This window comes from Dasypus novemcinctus, chromosome 10 (assembly GCF_030445035.2).
Source record: "Dasypus novemcinctus isolate mDasNov1 chromosome 10, mDasNov1.1.hap2, whole genome shotgun sequence".
Classification (NCBI taxonomy): domain Eukaryota; kingdom Metazoa; phylum Chordata; class Mammalia; order Cingulata; family Dasypodidae; genus Dasypus; species Dasypus novemcinctus.
In genome coordinates, this window is record NC_080682.1 from 1,280,603 (window position 1) to 1,301,684 (window position 21,082).

The 21,082-nt window shown below is 61.5% G+C and overlaps 1 protein-coding gene across 2 annotated transcripts in view; it reads right to left on the reverse strand.

Annotated features, from left to right (window-relative positions):
• Window positions 1-21,082, reverse strand: part of MOB2 (MOB kinase activator 2) — a 57,123-nt gene continuing 36,041 nt past the window's right edge. The window contains exons 1-5 of one of the 2 annotated variants that reach the window (XM_004482986.5): window positions 16,798-16,944; window positions 12,249-12,409; window positions 10,940-11,033; window positions 1,505-1,629; window positions 1-986 (exon numbers count right to left, since the gene is read on the reverse strand). In XM_004482986.5, coding sequence (XP_004483043.2) covers window positions 694-986; window positions 1,505-1,629; window positions 10,940-11,033; window positions 12,249-12,409; window positions 16,798-16,907 — 783 coding nt within the window. In that variant the 5' untranslated portion in view covers window positions 16,908-16,944 and the 3' untranslated portion in view covers window positions 1-693. Of the gene's footprint in view, window positions 987-1,504; window positions 1,630-10,939; window positions 11,034-12,248; window positions 12,410-16,797; window positions 16,945-21,082 lie in introns of those variants that run through there. The other variant, XM_004482987.4, reaches the window with a different exon arrangement.

Sequence of the window (21,082 nt, forward strand, 5' to 3'; positions counted from 1 at the left end):
TCGCCTGAGACAACCTTTTATTAGGACTGAACGGAGCAGACCAGCGAGGCGGCACGTCCTCCCATGGCCGGACCCCTCCTCGCCCCCGGACTGGGCATGAGAGCGGCCCACCCCCAGGGCTGAGCCAGCCGGCCTCGCGGCTCCTCCTCGGGCGCCTGGAAGCAGGGGGCAGCCCGGCTCTCCGTGACCTCGTCCCCAGAGGCCGTCCCCCCTGGGGTGGCCCCCAAACCCCCAACAGCCCAGACCCTGTGGAGAGGAGCGGGGAGGGAGACCCCCAGGCAAACCGAAAACCCCATCCCAAAGCAAACAAAACCCAGAGTGACCAACTGAGCCTCTTCCAAAGGCGCAGCGCTGCTTATGTGACTTTCCTTGAACACGCCAGAGCCCCTGGACAGGGGAGGGAAGGCCTGCGTGGAGGGCGAGGGAGGGAGGCCCGGAGGAGCACGCGAGCAGCCCCTCGGTGGCGCCGCAGGAGTGGGGCCCGGCCGCGGCCTCTGCCAGGAGCGGCACGTCCACCCTAGCCGGAGCCCCAGCCAGGCAGTCTCGCCACGGCCCCAGCAGCGCCTGTGCCGCCGAGCCCAGGGGGGCAGCGGTGCTTCCGGAACCCTCTGCGCCAGCGCCTGTGTCCGCGTGCTCACCCCAGACGCACAGACACCGCGGTTCGTTGGCGTGGCCGAGCCTGCCAGCCGGGGCTCATCTCTCCTTGACGTGGTTCTGTGCCGCGCCCCCCTCGCCGCCCCCCCGGGCGCCCGGGCCGCTGCACAGGGCCTCCGTGAGGTCGTCCATGACGGCCGTCTCCTTGGGGTCGACCAGGCCGAACTCCCTGACGAAGAGGATGAAGTGGGCGTACAAGGTGTTCAAGTGTCCGTGCAGCTGGAGGGCCAGCGTCTCCTTGAAGTGGGACGAGTAGATGTGCGCCAGCACGTGGAACAGGAACTTGCAGATCTTCTTCACCAGGCTCTCGAAGGAGGCGGGGAACTCTCTGCCTGCAGGGGGACCACGGTCACAGCCCTGCCGGGCAGCCGCCCTGCCCTGAGCCTCCCCTCCACCAGCTCCCACCACCCCGAGGGGGCACGGAGGCCAGCACGCCCCAGGCGCCCAGAGCAGCGCCTTCTTAAGACCAGTCACGTGTGCCGTGGGTGCGCTCTCCCCTCCCTGCAGCCCCTGGGGCCCGCCAAGCCCCAGCCCCCTGGGTCCTCTCCCACCTCGCCCAGGAGCAGGGTGGGTGCCGGGGGAGCTGCCACCCACCGCACACTGCTCAGGCCAGGCTCGGTGCGCCCCTTGGTACAGGAGGACCTGCCAGGGTCCACGTTAGCAGGACCCTGAGGGACAAGAGCCTGCAGACCACCCAGCCAGAGAGCGGCAGGGGGAGCCCAAGGCAGCCCCAGCGCTGGACGGGGTCCCAGCCACCACCCGCCCTCCGGGTCGGCGCTCACCGGCGCACCCTCCTGCCGCCCCACCCCCAGCCCACCTGCAGCCACCCCTGGTCTGCGCAAGGACGCACCGTATTTTGTGGGGAAAACATCCTCGTCTGTCACCAGCTTCTGCACGGAGCTCATGACGAAGTCGACATACTGAGGGGCTGTGCACTTGACCTTCTTTCCCCGCTCGTCATACCAGTGGTACTGGCTGTGGGGGACAGTGACAGGCTGGTCAGCAGCTGCCAGGCGTGGGACACCCAGGCACAGGCCCACCTGCCAGAGGCTGGCCGCCCCTGCCGGCCCCAGCCCAAATCACTGCGCAGAGGAGGGGCGCTGGGTGCTGGCGGCGCAGGCCTGCTGGCACAGGGCCCGCCGCGAGCGAGGACGCCCAGGACCCGCCACCGGGGGAAGCGCAGCTGTGAGCACGTCCTCGTGGCACTGAGAGGCGAGGAGGCCTGGCGGGCAGCACGGGAGGAGGGCGCGCCTCCTCTGCTTGCGCCTGGCTGAGTCCTACTCGACATCAACGCTCTTTCGGGGTAAGGTCTTGCACTGTAGCCTCCCTGCGGGCAGGCTGAGCTCAGAAGCCTCTCGAGGCCCCGACCCTGGCCCGGCCCCCCACTGGGCTGCTGCTCCCGCCAGGGGGCCCAGCCCCTCCTCTGGGGCTGCGACCCAGGTCTAGGGCAGCGGCCTCTGGGCACCCTGTGGACAGCTGTGAGCTGCAGTGGGACCGGCCCACACGCCTGCCCAAGCCCCTCCCCACTGCCCTGTTCCTGGGGCAGCCAGTCCTCACGTGACAGAGGCCGCAGAGCGCCCAAGCAGCTGGGCAAAGGCTGCCTCGGTGAGTCCAGCAGGGCGCCAAGTGCGTCTCCACCTCAGCCTGGCAGGCACCGTCGCCTGTGCCGGGTCCAGCGAGCGCCTCACACCCTCCCCCGCCCAGGCCGAGGCTCCTGCCCACATCCCACTCTGGCCAGTGCAGCTGCCAACAGGCCCTCTGCCTCCGCCTCACCCCTGCAGACCATCGTCCCAAACTGGGGTATGCTGGCCTGGGGGAGGGTCCTGAGCCCCCCCAGCCCGCATCCAGTGGCTGGAGATGGGCCCACACAGCAGATGGGGCCTTCTCCCCGGAGGAGAGCCCTCCAGGCCGCCCTGCTGGCACAGCGCCACATGGGGGCTTGGTCGGGGGCAGCACCTGCAGAGGACGTTGCCCGGCAGCCCGTGCCTTCCCTGGAGGACGCTGGGCACTGCTGGGCACCGGCAGCCGAGGCAGTTCTGTGAGGTGGGCAGCCCCAGGAGGTGCCCCACGGCACAGCGACGGGGGGTGGAGGCAGCAGAGGGAAAGGCGCTGGGCCGTCCCGCAGCCCCCACAGGCACCAGGCCCGGCCCCGGCCAGGGGAGCGGCGTTTACGAAGCCCGGGAACTGCAAGGCACCCACGGCCCGCGCGCCACACGACTGCAGGCGCGAGGAGTGGAGAAGGAGCCCCCCGGCCCCTGCTTCTCGGGGCTGAGGACACGCACTCGCCTTCCCTTCCTTTCCAAAGCCCGGGCTGGTGCGCGGGGAGCAAGGCCTCGGAGGGCCAGGCGGAGCCCACACCGGCATGCCGGTGGCCGCACGTGGCCACAGCTGTGGTGACTGGCAGAGGCTGGGACTGGAGAGCCACTGGCCACAACCGGAGACCCTGAGAGGGGCTCCTGGAGGACACGGGACTGCTCCGCCTGTTCTGAAAGGCAGGGTTTTCACGTTAAAGTGACCTTTCTATGTGTGAAAGTTCATGAATTCTCACACACGTAGATGCAGGTCAACAGGCCAGGATCCGAGAGCTCCCCTGCCCCTAAGCACGCCTCAGGCTGCCTGTCCCCCCGCGGTCACAGAGCCCACCCCACCCTCTGGTCTGCTCTCCGGTGCTGAGCCTGGGCTCTGCGGGTCGCTGGCTGCGGCCTTCCGAGGCCGGCTCTGACGCCCAGCACGGGGCCTCAGGACTCGGCCATGCAGCCACGCGGTGTCCCCAGCTCTCCACCGCTGGAGAAGACAGGCTTCGCGTGGCCAGGCCATTTAACTACGTGGGCTGCAGATGTCTGGGCTGTGCCTGGTTTGGAGCCATTAGTCAGGCTGTCACAAATATTCCTGTACAGGCTTCTATGTGAACTCAAGTTGTCATTTTCTCTAAGGCAAAAAAGGGCTGCAGGTTCCCCAGGCAAGGACGCCTGGGCTCCGTAAGCTGTGCTTGTGCAGCCTGCGGCAGCCTGGGCACCCCCAGCAGCAGAGTGGGAGACCCGGGTGTGCGGGTCAGGCACCCGGCATGGCCCGTCTCACCACCGCAGCCACCCTAAAGGCACACAGCAGGTGGCTGGGCCCGCGGCTCCATCTCTCCAGCGGCCGGCGACGTCAAGCGGCCTCTCTTGCCGGGACAGGAAGCACACCTCACTTCATCGCATTTCGCTCTAGCACACTCCAGATGCAGCGTGTTTTACAAACTGAAGGCTGGCGACAGACCTGGGCAGAGCAGCTCCACTGGTGCCAACTTTTCTAGCAGCGTGGGCTCACTCCATCTCCAGCTCACATTTTAATTAAGCCTGTACCCTGCTTTTTAGATATAAGGCTACTGCACACTTAACAGGATACAGTGGTGTGTAAACGCAAGTTTTACATATACTGGGAAACCAAAAAATCCATGTGACTCGCTTTATAGTGGTGGTCTCCAAGTATGCCTGTATCCTCTTCGGTGAAGAGTTTGTTCAAGTCCTTTGCCCATCTTTAAAAATTTATTTTTTCTTTATTAATACCTCTCCCAGATGATTCATCTGTCTGCTCGCCTTCTCCAGGAGGCACCGGGAACCAAACCTGGGACCTCCCAGATGGGAGGCGAGTGCCCGACAGCCTGAGTCACAGCCACTCCCCACAGGCTGTGGCATCTGTTCCTTGCAGTGGGGGGCAACATCAGATCGTTTTCCTTTAGGAGGCACTGGAACCAGAACCCAGGACCTCCCGTGTGGTAGGCAGGTACTCAACTGGTTGAGCCACATCTGCTTCCCCCTTTGCCCATTTTTTTTTTTTAAGATTTATTTATTTATTTATTTAATTCCCCCCCCCCTCCCCTGGTTGTCTGTTCTTGGTGTCTATTTGCTGCGTCTTGTTTCTTTGTCCGCTTCTGTTGTCGTCAGCGGCATGGGAAGTGTGGGCGGCGCCATTCCTGGGCAGGCTGCACTTTCTTTTCACGCTGGGCGGCTCTCCTCACGGGCGCACTCCTTGCGCGTGGGGCTCCCCCACGCGGGGGATACCCTTGCGTGGCACGGCACTCCTTGCGCGCATCAGCACTGCGCATGGCCAGCTCCACACGGGTCAAGGAGGCCCGGGGTTTGAACCGCGGACCTCCCATATGGTAGACGGACGCCCTAACCACTGGGCCAAAGTCCGTTTCCCCCATTTTTAATTTAATTATTTCTTTTCTTATTGAGTTGTGAGAGCTCTTACATATTCTGGATACGTGTCCTTTGTGAACATTTTCTCACTGTAATCTGTCTTTTCTCTTAACAGCATCTTTCTCAGAGCAGATGGACTTTGATGAAGTTTGTTTATTGAGTATTTTTCTTCAAAGTATCATATCTTTAGTGTCATGTTTACTTCAAAAAGTTTGTATGTTACATTTAGAGTTCTAATTTACTTTGAGTTAAAGTTTGCATAAGGTGTGAAGTTTAGGTTAATGTACATCTTTTTTCCTTCGGCATATAAATAACCACTTTTTCCAGCAGCACCACTTCTATTCCGTCCTTTTGGTCTACATGTCTGCTCCTTTGCCAGCACCGCCCTGACCCGATGACAGTAAGTTTATAGTAAGTCTTCAAAAGGGTACTGGGATTCCATCAACTTCATTTTTATTCAGAATTGTTTCAGCACCTCTAGGTACTGTGCCCCTCTGTGTACATTTCAGAGTCAGCCTGTCTCTATCTACAAAACACCCTGCTGGGACTCTGACTGGATTGGATTCCATCAACAGACATATCCGAAGAGAGATGACATTTGACCATGTTGAGTCTTCTAATCCGTCAACAGAAAAAAAGTCTATCCATCTCTTTAGGTCATCTTCATCAGCATTTTGTAGTTTCCAGAGTAAAAAGCCTATACTTGTCCTGGAAAAAATGAATAATCAAGCACCTCACTGTTGGGAGCTATTGTAAATAGCATTGTTTTATTAACTTCTAGTATGTAGTAGTATGTTCACTGCTAATACATAGAACTATGGTTTGTGTTGACTTTCCTAATCTAAAAACTAGAATCCCCGACATTTTCTACATAAACAATCATGTACGCAATAGGTATGGTTTTACTACTTATCCAGTTTAGATGCTGGGTAGGAAAGGGTAAACTTGCCAGGTCTAGCTTGCTTGACCCCACACACTTTTTTTTTTTTTAAAGATTTATTTATTTATTTCTCTCCCCTTCCTCCCCCCCAACCCCGGTTGTCTGTTCTCTGTGTCTATTTGCTGCGTCTTCTTTGTCCGCTTCTGTTGTTGTCAGTGGCACGGGAATCTGTGTCTCTTTCTGTTGTGTCATCTTCTTGTGTCAGCTCTCCATGTGTGTGGCACCATTCCTGGGCAGGCTGCAGTTTCTTTCACACTGGGTGGCTCTCCTTATGGGGTGCACTCCTTGAGCGTGGGGCTCCCCTATACGGGGGACACCCCTGCGTGGCACAGCACTCCTTGCGCACATCAGCACTGCACATGGGCCAGCTCCACACGGGTCAAGGAGGCCCGGGGTTTGAACCGCAGACCTCCCATGTGGTAGATGGATGCCCTCACCACTGGGCCAAGTCCGCCGCCGACCCCCCCCCACACACACTCTTAAGCACGGGCTCTTAACAAGGGTTCATGAGCTTGAACTGAAATTCAAAAAAACACGGTTCTTGTGTGGACATGTTGGGGCAGTGTGATGTATTCACTAAATAATATACAGTGTAGTGTGGACTTGGTAAGGGGCCTGTGGTTTTCATCTGACTGGCAAGGGGTCCATGGATTGAAAGCGGTTCAGAGCTACTGGTCTAAAGGAGGGCCCTTCTCAGGCCTGGCCCTTGGCTGGCGCCTGGCGGATAGCCAGAGCCCTGGGAACACTGCCTAAAAAGAGGGTTCTGAGGGCCTGGGCCACGCTGTGCCCACTTGGCCAGAGAAGTGTATCCTGAGATGCGACTCCTGGGGAAGTGGGGGTGAGCTGGGCGTGGGGGGGACGGATCCCCAGCAACAGCCCTGATACCAAGGCTTGGGGGTGCCCCTGCCAGGCCTCTCATACCTTTCCTGGGGGGCTGACTGTGACCCACTGAGACCCCCGCCTGGCTCCTCCAGGACCGTGCCCTGTGCACCTTCTCCCCTGGCTGGCCTTCATCTCCATCCTCCGCCACCATCAGCTGAGGACAAAGGCTAGTCCTAGTCCCGAGTGTCCAGGGACCCACGGGCCCCGCCCCGCAGGCGCCGTGTGCCTCCCCCTCAGCTGCCTGCCTCCAGCGGACGGGAGCGGGCGCGACGAGTGCTGCCACCCTGGCCTGCCCTGAGCTTGGGGGGTGCTCGGCCTGCACCGTTAAGTCCGACGCTGGCTGTGGGCTTCCAGCAGGCTGAGGAAGTGCCTTCCTGCTCAAAGCCGGCTGCAAGTTCTTTCATGAAAGGACGCTGCATTTCATCAACGGCATTTCTGCATCCACAGACAGATCAAGTCGATTTCCTGTTCCGTTTTCCAGGTGGATGACAATGACTGTCTGTGAATTCTGAACCAGCCTTGTATTCCCAGGAGAAGCCACAACGGGTGGTGGTTATTTCTCATCAAGTATTGCTGAATTCGGTGTGCTCACACGAAGATTTTTGTGCCTGTGATCGTAGGGTACTGGCCTGCAGTTTCCTTTTTGTGTGCTTGTCTGGTGTTTGGGAAGTACTGGCCTCCTAAGATGAGTTGGGACTCGTTCCTCCTCTTACATGTTCTGGATGAGATTGTAGAGAATTCATATCATTTTTTTCTATAACTGTTTGGTAGTTTTTGACAGTGAAACCATCTGGGCCCAGATATTTTATTCTTTTTAGAGAGTTTCAAACTACTAAGTCATTTTTTTTTTTAAGGTTTTTATTTTTCTTTCTCCCCACCCCCTTGTTTCTCACTTGCTGTGTCTACTCGCCCTCCTAGTTTCCTTAGGAGGCACCGGGGCCGAGCCCAGGTGGGAGGGAGGGGCCTAACCGCTCAGGCCACCCCACTCCCTGCTCTGTTGTGCCTCTCAATCGTTTTCCTCCCCACATTTTTTTTTTAATATCTACTTTTGTTACAATAATATTTTTTTGTCTTTTTTTAAAAAAGATACATAGGTCACAAAAAGTGTAACATTAAAAAATATAAGAGGTTCCCATATACCCCATTCCCCCACACTCCTCCCACATCAACAACCTCGTTCATCATTGTGGCACTCTCATTGCATTTGGTGAACACAGTTTGGAGCACTGCTGCACTGCATGGGTTATAGATTACATTGTACTTTACACTCTCCCCCAGTCCATTCAATGGGTTATGGCAGGATATATAATGTCCTGCATCTGCCCCTGCAATATCATTCAGGACAACCCCAAGTCCAGAAAATGCCCCCACATCACACCTCTTCTTCCCTGTCCCTGCCCTCAGCAACTCCCGTGGCCACTGTCTCCACATCAATGATACACTTTATTCAATTGCCAGAGGCACAGTAGTTCTATAGTAGAATACCAGTAAGTCCACTCTAATCCATGTTTTACTCCTCCACCTGTGGACCCTGGGATGGCGATGTCCACTCCACCTCTAAATCAAGAGGAGGGGCTTAGATCCCACATGGCTGATGGATGGGATTCTCCTGCTTGCACCTCCCCACATATCTTGTTGCACCGGTTTGCTGTGCCTGCCCTTGCGTCAGCCCATCTTTGGGAGGTACTGGGATCCAAACCAGCAACCTCCCGTGTGGTAGGCGGGAGCCCAGCTGCCTGAGCCACATCCGCTTCCCCTAAATCATTTTTTAAATTAATAACAGAGGAGTATTTGGATGATTTTATCTTGGGTAAATTTTATTGGTTTGCAGTTTCCAAGGAATCAGTCTAATCTAACTTGCTGAATTTACATACACAGAAGGTTTCTGGGTAGTGTTTCCTTATCATCCTTTTTTTAAAAAAAAAAAAAAAGATTTACTTGAGATCTTGCTTCTTTTCTTAAAATAAGAATATCAGTTCTCCTCTAAGATTGCTTTCACTATACCTCACAGATTCTGACACATATTTTCATTTGTGTTCAGTTCAAAATGTTTTCCAATTTCCCTCGAGACTTCCTCTCTAACCCACAGACTATTGAGATGAACGTTTAAACATTACGTGAGTTTTTTGCAGGCAGCTGACCTGGTTGGCCAAGCTGCACATCCTCATGCTCCAGTGGCTCTGGACCAATGCCCGTCACTCCAGCAGCCTCCGCAGAGCTGTGAGGACTGCCTGGCAGGCACCCCCATGAGTCTTGCGTCTTGGATCAGATCCACACGTGAGCGGCCTCGGGCGAGCCCAGGAATTCATAACAACACCACCGGCTCTTTCCCAAGCTCTCCTTCTCTGCAACGTCCCAATACTTTGAGTTCTCTGAGGTTTCCCTTTTCAGACTCTGTGGCCAGGAACCACCCGTTCATGAGGTCACTCCACACCCATGGGCAAGCAGTGGGGCTGAGAGCAAGGAAAAAGCAACAGGGTGCAGCCCCTGGGAGTTGCAGTCCCACCTGGGAGGAGGAACCCACAGGACTGCCTGAGGGTCGGGGTGCAAGAGACTGGAGAGAAAACGAGCCCATCCTCTGGACACGGGTGGACACTGCCGGGCTTCTGAGTGACCACTGCACACGCCCTGGGCCCTGCAAGGTGGGGCCAAGTGCTGCCTTGCCCGGTCATCTCCCCGCTCCCTGTCTTTATGCAAACTGCTCTCCATCCCGGAGAGGCCCAGGGAGCCCTGTCCCTTCCCAGGCAGAAGCACCCAAGCTGGGCCCGTCAGACCACTTTCTCCAGGACCTAGAATTGAGGCAAAGCGTGACGGGGCTGCCTGTGGGTGCAGACTCACCAGCTGGATTAAAAGGAGGAGGCAGGCCTCCGGGCCCGTCTCGCTGACCCTGGGGACGGCACACGAGCCCCAAGGCCCTCCGACAGACCTGCCTCCTCTTACGCGAACCTGAGTGAGCTTGGGCCATTGCATTTTATACATAGTAAGTCATAAAAATCTACCGCAATCCGATAAAGTGGGCTGCAGGTGGAAGCAGGGAAGGGTTAAGTTTAAATTGCCCCAGACCCCAGGTTAATGCCTGGCAAAGCCCAAGAATGTCTGACACGAAAATCTCTGCTCCTTCAAAGAACCTCTTTCAGTCACACCCAGCACAGACGCCTGGTGCACGAAACGGCCGGCCACAGCCATGCTGCTTCCCGCCATCTCCTGCCCGGGGCTCTGCTGCCTGGGCTGCTGGGGAGGCTGCTGGGGAGCCACTCGGGCCCTGCCACCTCGGACACACCTTGAGTGGGCCCCGGCCCTGTCCCAGACCCCTGCGCTGGCCGGATGCTTACCTGGCTTGGCTGCTGGGACACACACGTGAGCCCCACATGCCCCAACTGCCAGCCACCTGGTCAGACCCTGGACTGAAGACGGTGAGAGCTGGGCACTGTCCAGACTGACTCCACCACGACAGGTCCAAGCTGTGGCCGCAGCTATGAGAAGCTGACAGGGCCGAGTGCGAGGGAGGGGACAATCCAAGCACCTGCCGAGGCCTCTCCTGCTCCTTGGCACTGGACCCGAGCCGGTGCCCACCCCGAGGGGCCCGCGGAGCGGGAAAGCAGCGCTCCTGGGCAGGATGACGTCCCGGATGGAAGACGCGTGTGCAGACCGGATGTGGGTGGGCCTGACCTGCTGTGTCGTTACAAGGACGGGAGCCCAGCCTCACCCACCTGGGAGGAGTGCCGTCAGGCCTGGGCTCCTGCATGGTGACCCCTGGTGCCTCAGGCCGCCAGGTCCGAGACACTGGCAAACGACGTGCCACAGGGCCCAGCACCCTCGGGGGCCGCTGGGAGCCAAGGCGCGACCTCGGAGCAGCCCAAGACCTAGCTGAGGACACACCCGTGTCCCCAGCAGAGCACGGCCAAGCCTGCAGGGCTCTGAAGCCAGCAAGGGACAGGGAAGCAGGTGGCTCCCCCGCCCGCTGCGCCCCCACACGCATGTGGACACGCACGCCAGGAGCTCTGAGTGGAGTAGCTTTCTCCACTGGAAAGGTCCGTAAACAAAGGAATACCTGCCAGCTTCCGGAGACGCCCTGGCATCCTGAGCCCATGGGGCCACCTGCCCCAGCTCACATCCTGTGCCCCCCAGGCCAGCAGCCACTCAGGGCCCGGAGGGACCTCGGGAGGCAGGGCGAGGAAGGGAGGTCCCTCGTCGCACACCGAGAGCGAGTGGAATCTGTCAGCCGAGGGCTGGCGGTATGTGCCCACCCCAGCCCGGGCGGGTGCTGGACCCCACTCACGTGTGGCACACAGCCATCGTCTGGCACGTCTCTCCGGTGCAAAATTCTGAGATTGTGCTGTACTGTAGGTTGATGTGGTGGAAGAAAGTTGTTGCTGGAAGAGAAGAGAGAGAGGGCGAGACGTGAAAATGCCATCACGGTGACACACCCTGGGCAGCGAGGGGCGATTCTGGAGAGCACAGTCCCTTGTCTGTGGCCAGAGCCCGTGCGGCCACTCGCTGAGGCCCGAGAAGGAGCTCCCTAGCCCACCCGGCAGCAGCACCTGGTCCCCAAGTCCAACTGCCTCTCGCTGCCACTTGGGCCAGGCAGGGGGCTAGCAGGATGTCGGGACGGGGCCCTGCGGGGTGGGGCGCAGACCCCTCCTCCCAGCTGAAAGCCCTTGCTCCAGGAAGACTCTTGGCAGGAAGCTGGAACCACAGCCACGGAACCAGCGCCACGCAGTTCCACGAAAGCACACAGCGAGCTCTGGGAGAGGACAAGGGGTCCCTTTGGGTGGGAGAACCTTGGACTTGCCTGCCAGGGCTCTGGCAAAGTCCGCCTAGGCTCAGGGCCTTGGTACAAACCACAGCCAGTGTCCATCCCAACCCCCAGTCCCCCACGCTCATCCGCCCTCGGGGAACTAGGCAGGTCAGCAGCACCCCCGGCCACGTGAGCACCCAAGCTGGGGTGTCGGGGCACGGGGAAAGCTGAGGGGTGGGCTGGCAGGTAAGAGCTTGGCAGCCAGGTCTGTTCCTGCCCCTCCCCCAGGCCAGCCCAGGACCCCGGGGACCCCAACACTGGAGCCACTGAGACCGTTGTGCTCCGGGCCTCGTGGCCATGCTCCTCCTTGGCACTGGAGCCGCTGCCCTAGAGCAGCCAGGGTCAGCCCGGGTGCCCCCCGGGACCTGAGCACACCGAGGCACTAGGCCCCGATCGAGTGCGGCGAGCTCAGCTGGAGGGGTGGGGACAGGCTGTCCACAGGCCACGCTCCCTGGGCGCTCACCCTCCCGGGCAGCTGGCCTGCTCAGCGCCCGCTCCGCACGGGCCTCACAGGCGACGGGGCGCAGGCTCCCAGGAGGGGAGGCGAGGCCTGGCGGGGGCCTTCAGGGGTTCCATCACGCAAAGCCGCCGAGAGCCCCCCTCCCCATCCACCTGCAGAGCGTGCCCTGTAGACCGGCAGCCCGGGTTCCTGCTGCCCGGCGCGGAGGCTCAGAGGCACCAGACCAGACCACAGGGCCCCCCCGCTGCCCCGGGGCGCCGCACCACGGCGCAGCCCCCACAGAGGGCTCCTCTGCAGCCCGGGGCGGTGGCTGCCCGGCCCGACACGTACTGTTGCTCGCCAGCCACTCGTGGAGGTCGATCTCCCGGGGCAGCACCACCAGCTCCTTGAATTCGAAGTCGGTGATCCTGGATTTGGTGTACTCTGGCTCCAGGTAGATCTTCTTCTCTTCTGGGGCAGGCTTCTTCCCGTTCGGTTTAGCTTTGGACTTCCTGCCGGGAGAGTGAAGGGACAGCCAGGTGATGACGTGCCCGGCCACACGAGGCCTGGAGGCCAGGGGGAAGCCCTGCTCAGACCAGCTGGACGGAAAGGGCCGGCTCCGTGGGCGGCACCACCGTGCTCCCCTGCATCGGGGCGGCACCGGGCGGAGGCAGCTCGCCAGCGACGCTCACCAGGCAGACCCTTCCTGGCCTTGACCCGTGTGGGCCCCACCCCACCAGCTCGGCAGGTAGGAGGGGACGGCTCTCCCCTGGCCCCTCCGATGGCAGGGATGGCAGCACCCAGCAGACACTGCCGTGCCTCGCAGTCACCCTGGGCAGGTCCCACTCCGATACACACCACTGCGGCAGCTCGCCCAGCTCCACCCTCCCTGTCTAGGCCCGCCGGGAGGCCTCTGGAGATTTCCGTGCTCCCTACCACCACTCTCGTCTCAAAGTGGAGTCCAGGCACATGTTCGGGGAGCCGCGGAGTCAAAGCTCCACCTGTAATAACGCTCAGGCTCTGTGCTCTGGCCACCTCGCCAGGCACAGGTCAGGAGAGCGGCTCCCACTGGGTGCGCCGGGCAGGAGGGCTGGAGGGGTCGGCTCCCACGGGGACGTGCTCAGCACAGGGCTGCCGCACGCTGCCCGCCACGTGCCACACTTAGGTGTGGAAAGGCACACACCGATGCAACCAGGGGTTGGCTGGCATGTCCACCTGCAGGGCAGGCGGCAGGTGGGAGGCTCCGGCGAGTCACACCGCCATCTTGAGGGGGAATTCCTTCTTCCCCAGGGAAGCCTGGGGTTTGTCTTTCTGGCCCTCAAGTGACCAGACGGAGCCCACCCATCCATCGTGCATCATCTCCAGGACTTGGAGTCCCCTGCAGGCAGGTGCGACCCACCCCTGCTGAGCTCCTCGCTGGCGGCCCAGGGCCCACGCACGCGACTCTCACACCTGCCAAGTTTCCCACAACAACGGGCCGAGGCGGCGTGGAGTCAGCTGTGTCCTCGAGACAGCTGCTAAAGAGGCCTGTGGGAATGCAAGTTGGTGATGTTCTTATCACTCATCACTTCCCTTATTCTGTGAAATAGTTGCTTTTCATTAAAATAGACCACTACATTGATGCACAGGGAGCTTGCTCCTGCTATTTTTAAACGGGTTAGCACGGGTGTGTGGTCATTTTACTTGCACAGCGTCAACACCAGTAGCTGAGACCCACATGAACGACTCTGTGGGGTCTCCAGATCAGAACGCGCCAAGCCGCTGGCAGCAGGCCCAGGGCGGGACTCAGGGCTAGGGATCACAGCGCGGGCACAGCGGCCAGAGCAGGGACTCGGGGCAGAGGGCCAGGGGACAGTGCCCAGCAGAGGGGAGATGCCGGCCAGTGGCCGGAGGCGACGCTGCGTCCAGCGCCCCCACCGCACCCGCTGGCTCGCTGCTGTGCTCCAGGTTGTCTGGGCACCGCTGCTCTCCAGCCTGTGCTGGGACGTGTATGCAGCCAGAGCACCTGGCAAGGCGCCCACTCGCCTGGGCCGCGGGTGAAGGCAGGGCCCTGGGCTGGCAGCCACTGTCCTCCAGAGGGGCCACCACGGGGACAGCAGGGGCAGAACAGCCGGAAGGCCCCGGGCGTCTGCCCAAGGCAGAGCCCAGGCTGCTGGACCCGCGCTCAGGGGCATGGGGTCGGCGGGTGAGCCAGGCCACCTCAGAGCCTAGGAAGACGCACATCGAGCAAAGCCAGGCCTGGACGTGAAGAGGTTTCTTCTGGAAGAGGAGGGGTCCAGTGCCTGAAGACACCCGCTGAGCATACGGCACCTCGTGGCACCTGGATGTCATGCTGGGCATGGGGAAGGCACAGGAGGAAGTGCAGCAGGTCTGAGGGTCCCTACTGCGCGGCTGGCAAGGAGGGCAGAGGCCTGCACTCTCTAGGCACCTGCAGGGGCATCTCCTCCAAGAAGTTTAGAGGGAAGCGGATGTGGATCAAACGCTGGGCACCTGCCTCCCACATGGGAGGTCCCAGGTTCCATTCCCGGTGCTTCTAAAGACAAACAAGACAGCGAGCTGACATGATGGGCTGGTGTGGAAAGCTGACACGAGATGACGTGCTGAGATGAGACAGCAAGATGACGCAACAAAGAGACACAACAAGGAAACACAATGAGAGACACAGCAAGTGAGAGCAGAGGTGGCTCGAGTGATTGGGTACCTCCCTCCCACATGGGAGGTCCTGGGTTTGGTTCCCGGTGCCTCCTAAAGAGAAAATGAGCACACAACAAACAGACACAGTGGGGAGACAACAAGAGCAAACAACGACAGGGGGACGACACAGAAATAAATAAATCTTGGGGAAAATAAAGTTTTTGAGCTGGGCTCCTGGGGAGAAGTGTGAAGAGTGAAGGAACAATTCCTGAACAGCAGTTTCTTGGTTCCTGTTTGGATAACTGAACACTTCAAAGGCAAATACCAGAATTTTTTTAAAACCAGAAATCAATTTAATCATCAACTCTTACTTGCCAAAAACAGGCAACCCGATTATGCGCTATCAAGGAGGAACCACCCAGGAGGCGCCTCTGCCGCGGCCCGGAGCGGGCAGAGGCCCGGAGGCCCAGGCGGCTCAGGTCTGGAAGAAGGGACCACCTGGTGGGGGCGCCGGCCAGGGAGGGGCAGGTCGGGGGCCCCCTTCGGGGACGAGGCTGCCAGGCGCCGCGGGCCGCACAGAGGCCGCAGGCGCAGGCCAAGGGGCTGCAGGGACGATGCGGGAAGGAGGCGAGCGCCAGGCAGACGGCACGCTGGCGGGGAGCGGCCGGGCAGGAGCCGGCACCCCGCAGAATGTCCCGTCCAGGCCCACCGGCCCTGTGCCACGCTGCGGCCCAGGCCTCGTGCTCAGGGCACCCCTCCTGGTGTCTGGACCCCCCCCCCCCCCGGCGCTCCACAGGCACTGCCCTGCCCTCCTGGCCTCGGTGTAGGGGAGGGCCTCGGCTGCCCTGCCCTGTCCAGAGGCGCCGCCCTCCAGGCTGTGGCCCCTCCCCTGTGGGGGAGGGGTCTTTCCGGCCCCTGACCTCGCTTTTTGTTTCTTTCCTCGGTCTTGAAAGGTTCTAGTGGTTTACTTGCGAGAAAGAGGAAGGAAGAATGCACCCGGCATGCCAGGGAAATTCTTTCCTTCCAGATTCTCACAGCAGATCTTTGCCTTAAAAGGCACCCTGTGCTCAGACTCCAGACCGGGGGAGGTGGGGCGCTGCTGTCCTCACCCCCCAGTCGAGGTCCTGACCCCCCACACCTGGACTGCCAACCACAGCCCGGGCATCGGCACCCGCCGTGTCCGCTGTGCGCCTCAACCTGCTAAATAACCACTCAGCTCCGTGCCACCTCCTCCGTGAAGTCTTCCAAGATGCTCCAATGAAATCTGCTCTGCCTCCTCTGTCTTCCTGAAGACCTTGACGGGGCGTGCGGTGGCCGCCCTCCAGGTCTCGGGACAGAGCTGACGGTGCTTCCTGCCTCCTGGGGGCTAGCCTCGCACCCACAAGCCTCTGTGCTGTCCACTGCACCGTGGGGGGATGGGAACCAACGAGGGGGAGGAGAGTGTCCACTGCCCCCGCTTCCGCAATCTCACACCTTAACCCAGAAAGGGACAACGCCGCACGAGCGGGCCAGGGCTCTGGTTCCTCTTGCAAGTCACCGTAAAAGACCCCTGACACCTAGACGGAGACCAGAAGCGCGCCTGGCGGCAAGTCGCAGAGGGCGGCGCGGGTCAGAGCGACCGGCAAGCTCAATGGAGACCCCTCCAGCCCTCCCGAAGGGCCTGCTCAGTCTGGGTGCTGCTAGAGCAGAGCTGTGAAGGCAAGACGCCCCTCTCACTTAGCAGTCACGACCCTTTCGAATCACAGGCACAGGACCAGCAAGTCGGGAGAAAAGCCACTTGGCTCCGGGGCACCGCTGCGCAGAGACGCCCCGCAGTGGCTCACAGTGTGCTGCCCCCAGGGCCGCCCGCCCACCCACCGCCCGCAGCATGGCTCCACGTCGCCCCTGCTCCCAGTACCACACACGCTCGCACACGCACGCTCCTGCACATGCTCACATGCGCCAACACGCACACACGCAGTAGCACAGTCAAATGCACGCAGTTGCACGCTCACACACGCCCCCCTCACACCTTGCACATGTTCCGGGACCCCTGAAGCAGGTCAGGAGAGAGGGCAACGTGGGTCCACAGGAATCCCCGAGCACGCCCCCCAGAGCCGCTGGCTGCCTGCGCAGGGGACGGGCAGTGCCAGCAGGTCTGGCAGCCGGGCGCTGTGTCCAAGGTACAGCGTCCAAAGGAGCAGCCAGCAAAGGGGCTCCCTCAGCCTGGGCAGCCCACCCTGTGCCAGCCACCCCACGCCCACCCCCGCGGGGGGCAGGCCGTCACCTGAGCACTTTGCTGACGGCCTGAAGAACCATTTTGCAGCTCAGCCTGGGACTGGGGTTCTGGCTGGGCTGAGCAGGGGCTGCGAGCAGGTGGCAGCACTCCCAGCGCATGGCGGGCGCAGCGAGGTGGGAGCCGCAGGGGCACCGGCCTCTCTCTCTCTCGGAGGCTACCGGCCCGGCCCCCACCCCCGCACCGTGGCTGGCCAATGGGACGTGCCGGGGACGGCCCCGCCTGGAGGGACTGGCTGGGGAGCCGCGGGCGGGCCAAGCTGCTGGGACGAGGGCGTCTGCTTGCCTGCTCGGGCGGCGCAAGGACGCAGAGGCCGGGCAGCAGCTGGCCGGCCGCCAGGGCAGCACGCAGGGTGGGGGGCAGCCCTGTCGGAGGCCCGCGGGGAACCCAGGCAGCACGGGGGGCGGCAGGGCGCACTGCGCCCGGGCCCGGCGGCACCTGGTGTCCACGCCTCGGCAGCTTCCGCACAACTTGGCGGGGACCGCCTGGGAGCAGGTTCTGCAGGGCCGCCTGCCCGGTGCTGGCCAGCGATGGGGGGACCCGGGCTGCCAGCCTCGTGACCTCCCCAACAGCCTCCCGCCCCCTGCGTGACGTGCCGCCAGTACCAGGCAGGATGCCCCAAAGGTGCGCAGATGCCCAGGAGAGGGGCAGGACCCTCGGGGACACGACCGCGGGCGTGCCCTGCCACGCGCACCCAGCCCACCCACTCCACGCCCAGTAAGCCAACGTGAGAGCACCAGCTGTCTGGCCCACATGGCGACAGCGCCCCGGCCGCAGGGTGCCCGGAGCCACTGCCGCGGGCAGAGGACGCTCTGTGGACACCAACACCGCCTTGAGTGACAAGACACTACAGAGCCCGGGTCTCGTCTCCACGCAACGTCCAACAACCAGCCCATGGCTGCAGGTCCCTTCCACTTTCCCCCCAGGGACACCCTGGCTGCTGGATGAGCGGGGCTGGGCGTGTCGACCCGGGCCGAGCAGACCCCCGTGATGGGAGAAAGAATCACGCGGGCAGTGCCGAGGGGACGAGGCCAGTCTGAAGAGCCCTGGGGCAGGGCAGTGGCCACACGGCAGTCACCGGCACCGCAAGCCTGGAAGACGGGAGGTCAGAACTGCACAGCTGGCACGAGCACACACGAGACCCAGAGGCCACGCACACATGGAGCGCCACAGCTGCTGAGCCCAGGCTCCCCTCGCTGCCCGCCAAGGCCCCAGCTCTCGCTCACCCGACGCTCCATGCCTTTGAGTGCCAAGCTTCCTGACACTTGGACACGGGGACGGCAGAGCTCAGGCAGGACGTGGGGACAGGGAGACAAGGCCATGCCACCACACGATACCGCCGTGCAGCCGCAGCCACCCAGACCCCGCTCCCGCAGGTGGTCTGCTCCCAGGAGCAGGTGCCTCCAGGCCCTCTGCAATGCCTCAGTCACTCCTGCACCCGCAGGCTGGCCGCTGCCCTGCAGTCCCCACTGGACCCCAGGTCACAGCCCTGCTCCTGCAACAAGACTGCTTCCTCTCCAGTAGGGGAGACAGCAGTGGGCGGCCTCAGCGTGAGGCGAGGGCCCCAGGTGGCAGGGGCTCTGAATGGGCTCCAGCGTCGAGAGTAGCCAGGGGCAGGCGAGGAGGCACTAGCACGCACGCTGGGGGAGGAGCCGGGCAGAGGACGGCACACATGGAGCCCAGGGCAGGGAGGGCACAGCCGCTGGGAGGCTGCAGCAGGCCAGGCACATGCGAGTGTGGGGCAGGGAGCACAGAGCAGGGAGCAGGGCAGGGAGCACGGAACTGGGGGCACAGAGGAGAGTGCTGGGAGAACACAGCAGGGAGCACGGGGAAAGCAGGGGGCACAGACTGGGAGCACATAACAGGGAGCCAGAGCGGGGAGCATGGAGGTGGGAGCACAAAGCTGACGGCATCAGGAAGGGAGCCAGAGGTGATGCGATTGGGCAGGGGACGTCCTCGGGCAGCCTGGGGCTGGAGGAGGACTCCCTGAAGGGCTGGGCTGGGAGGGACAGCAGGAGGCCGCCGTTCTGAGGGAGCACTCTGGCTGCGCAAGGGGCCAGAACACAGGGAGCGGGAGGGTTGGTGGGCAGGAGGGATGTAAGGGAGAACAGTGGAGGGCCTGGAGTGGGGGTAGGGCACCGAGGGTCTGCAGAGCCCACCAGTGCAGGAAACCCTAAAGAAGGCCGGCGGGCCTGGGGCAGGGCACAGCTATCTCGGCCTCACTTGGAGTGGAGCAGCAGTGCAGACACGCAGGTGGACAGGCAGCTCCACGGGCCTGGAGCTGAGAGCGGCTGGCTGGGGGTTTACTAGGGGTAGATGCACAGATGCCTGAAGATGCCACACGCTGGGGCAGGACCACTGCGCAGAAGCCCCACTTAGCGGCAACTGTAAAGGCAAAGAGAGAGCAGGGAGGCAGGAGAGCACGGCCCCTGCTCAGGAGTCGAAGAGCAACTGTCCCTCACTCTGAGCCCAGAGTGGGCCTCATCCTAGGCCAGTGAAGGACAGTGGGGGGGGCAGGCTGAGGGAGACGCCGGCCCTGGCACAGCACATGGGGGGCCGCGAGCAGGTGGGCGTGGGAGCGGGCTGCGGGCAGACCCCCTCCAGGCCAAGGAGGTCACTGCGTCTTGGAGGACGTCTCCTTGGCTCCTGAAAACGCTTCCACACTCACTTAGCAATTCTTTGCCCATTTCCCTTTACACAGAGAGGCCGAAAAGCTGAAAACTGTTCACTTCTAGGTGCCAAAGTCTTTTTTTGCTTTAATAAAAGCTCTGAACAAAACGGAAACCACCGGCATGTCGGCCAATCACACAAGAGGGAAACAGGCAGCCAGGGGCAACGGCGGTGGGGACGCCCCTCCCAAGGGCAGGTCCCGGGCCCTCTGCACAGCTGGACAAAGCTCAAGCAGGGCATGCGGCCGCAGGCAGCGCCGGCCTCCCAGCGCAGGCTGCAGTGCCTGTGCCTGAGCTCAGGGCTGTGACCCCCACGGTGGCAGGCGAGCCCCTGCCTAGCGAGGATTCCAGAAACCTCTACGGACGAGCCCCTGCCTAGCGAGGATTCCAGAAACCTCTACGGACGAGCCCCTGCCTAGCGAGGATTCCAGAAACCTCTACGGACGAGCCCCTGCCTAGCGAGGATTCCAGAAACCTCTACGGACGAGCCCCTGCCTAGCGAGGATTCCAGAAACCTCTACGGACGAGCCCCTGCCTAGCGAGGATTCCAGAAACCTCTACGGACGAGCCCCTGCCTAGCGAGGATTCCAGAAACCTCTACGGACGAGCCCCTGCCTAGCGAGGATTCCAGAAACCTCTACGGACGAGCCCCTGCCTAGCGAGGATTCCAGAAACCTCTACAGACGAGCCACCTGCCTAGCGAGGATTCCAGAAACCTCTACGGACGAGCCCCTGCCTAGCGAGGATTCCAGAAACCTCTACGGACGAGCCCCTGCCTAGCGAGGATTCCAGAAACCTCTACGGACGAGCCCCTGCCTAGCGAGGATTCCAGAAACCTCTACGGACGAGCCCCTGCCTAGCGAGGATTCCAGAAACCTCTACGGACGAGCCACCTGCCTAGCGAGGATTCCAGAAACCTCTACGGACGAGCCACCTGCCTAGCGAGGATTCCAGAAACCTCTACGGACGAGCCCCTGCCTAGCGAGGATTCCAGAAACCTCTACGGACGAGCCACCTGCCTAGCGAGGATTCCAGAAACCTCTACGGACGAGCCACCTGCCTAGCGAGGATTCCAGAAACCCCTACGGACGAGCCACCTGCCTAGCGAGGATTCCAGAAACCTCTACGGACGAGCCACCTGCCTAGCGAGGATTCCAGAAACCTCTACGGACGAGCCCCTGCCTAGCGAGGATTCCAGAAACCTCTACGGACGAGCCCCTGCCTAGCGAGGATTCCAGAAACCTCTACGGACGAGCCCCTGCCTAGCGAGGATTCCAGAAACCTCTACGGACGAGCCCCTGCCTAGCGAGGATTCCAGAAACCTCTACGGACGAGCCCCTGCCTAGCGAGGATTCCAGAAACCTCTACGGACGAGCCCCTGCCTAGCGAGGATTCCAGAAACCTCTACGGACGAGCCCCTGCCTAGCGAGGATTCCAGAAACCTCTACGGACGAGCCCCTGCCTAGCGAGGATTCCAGAAACCTCTACGGACGAGCCCCTGCCTAGCGAGGATTCCAGAAACCTCTACGGACGAGCCCCTGCCTAGCGAGGATTCCAGAAACCTCTACGGAATGAGCCATCTGCACGTGACTGCAACTCGCTCACCA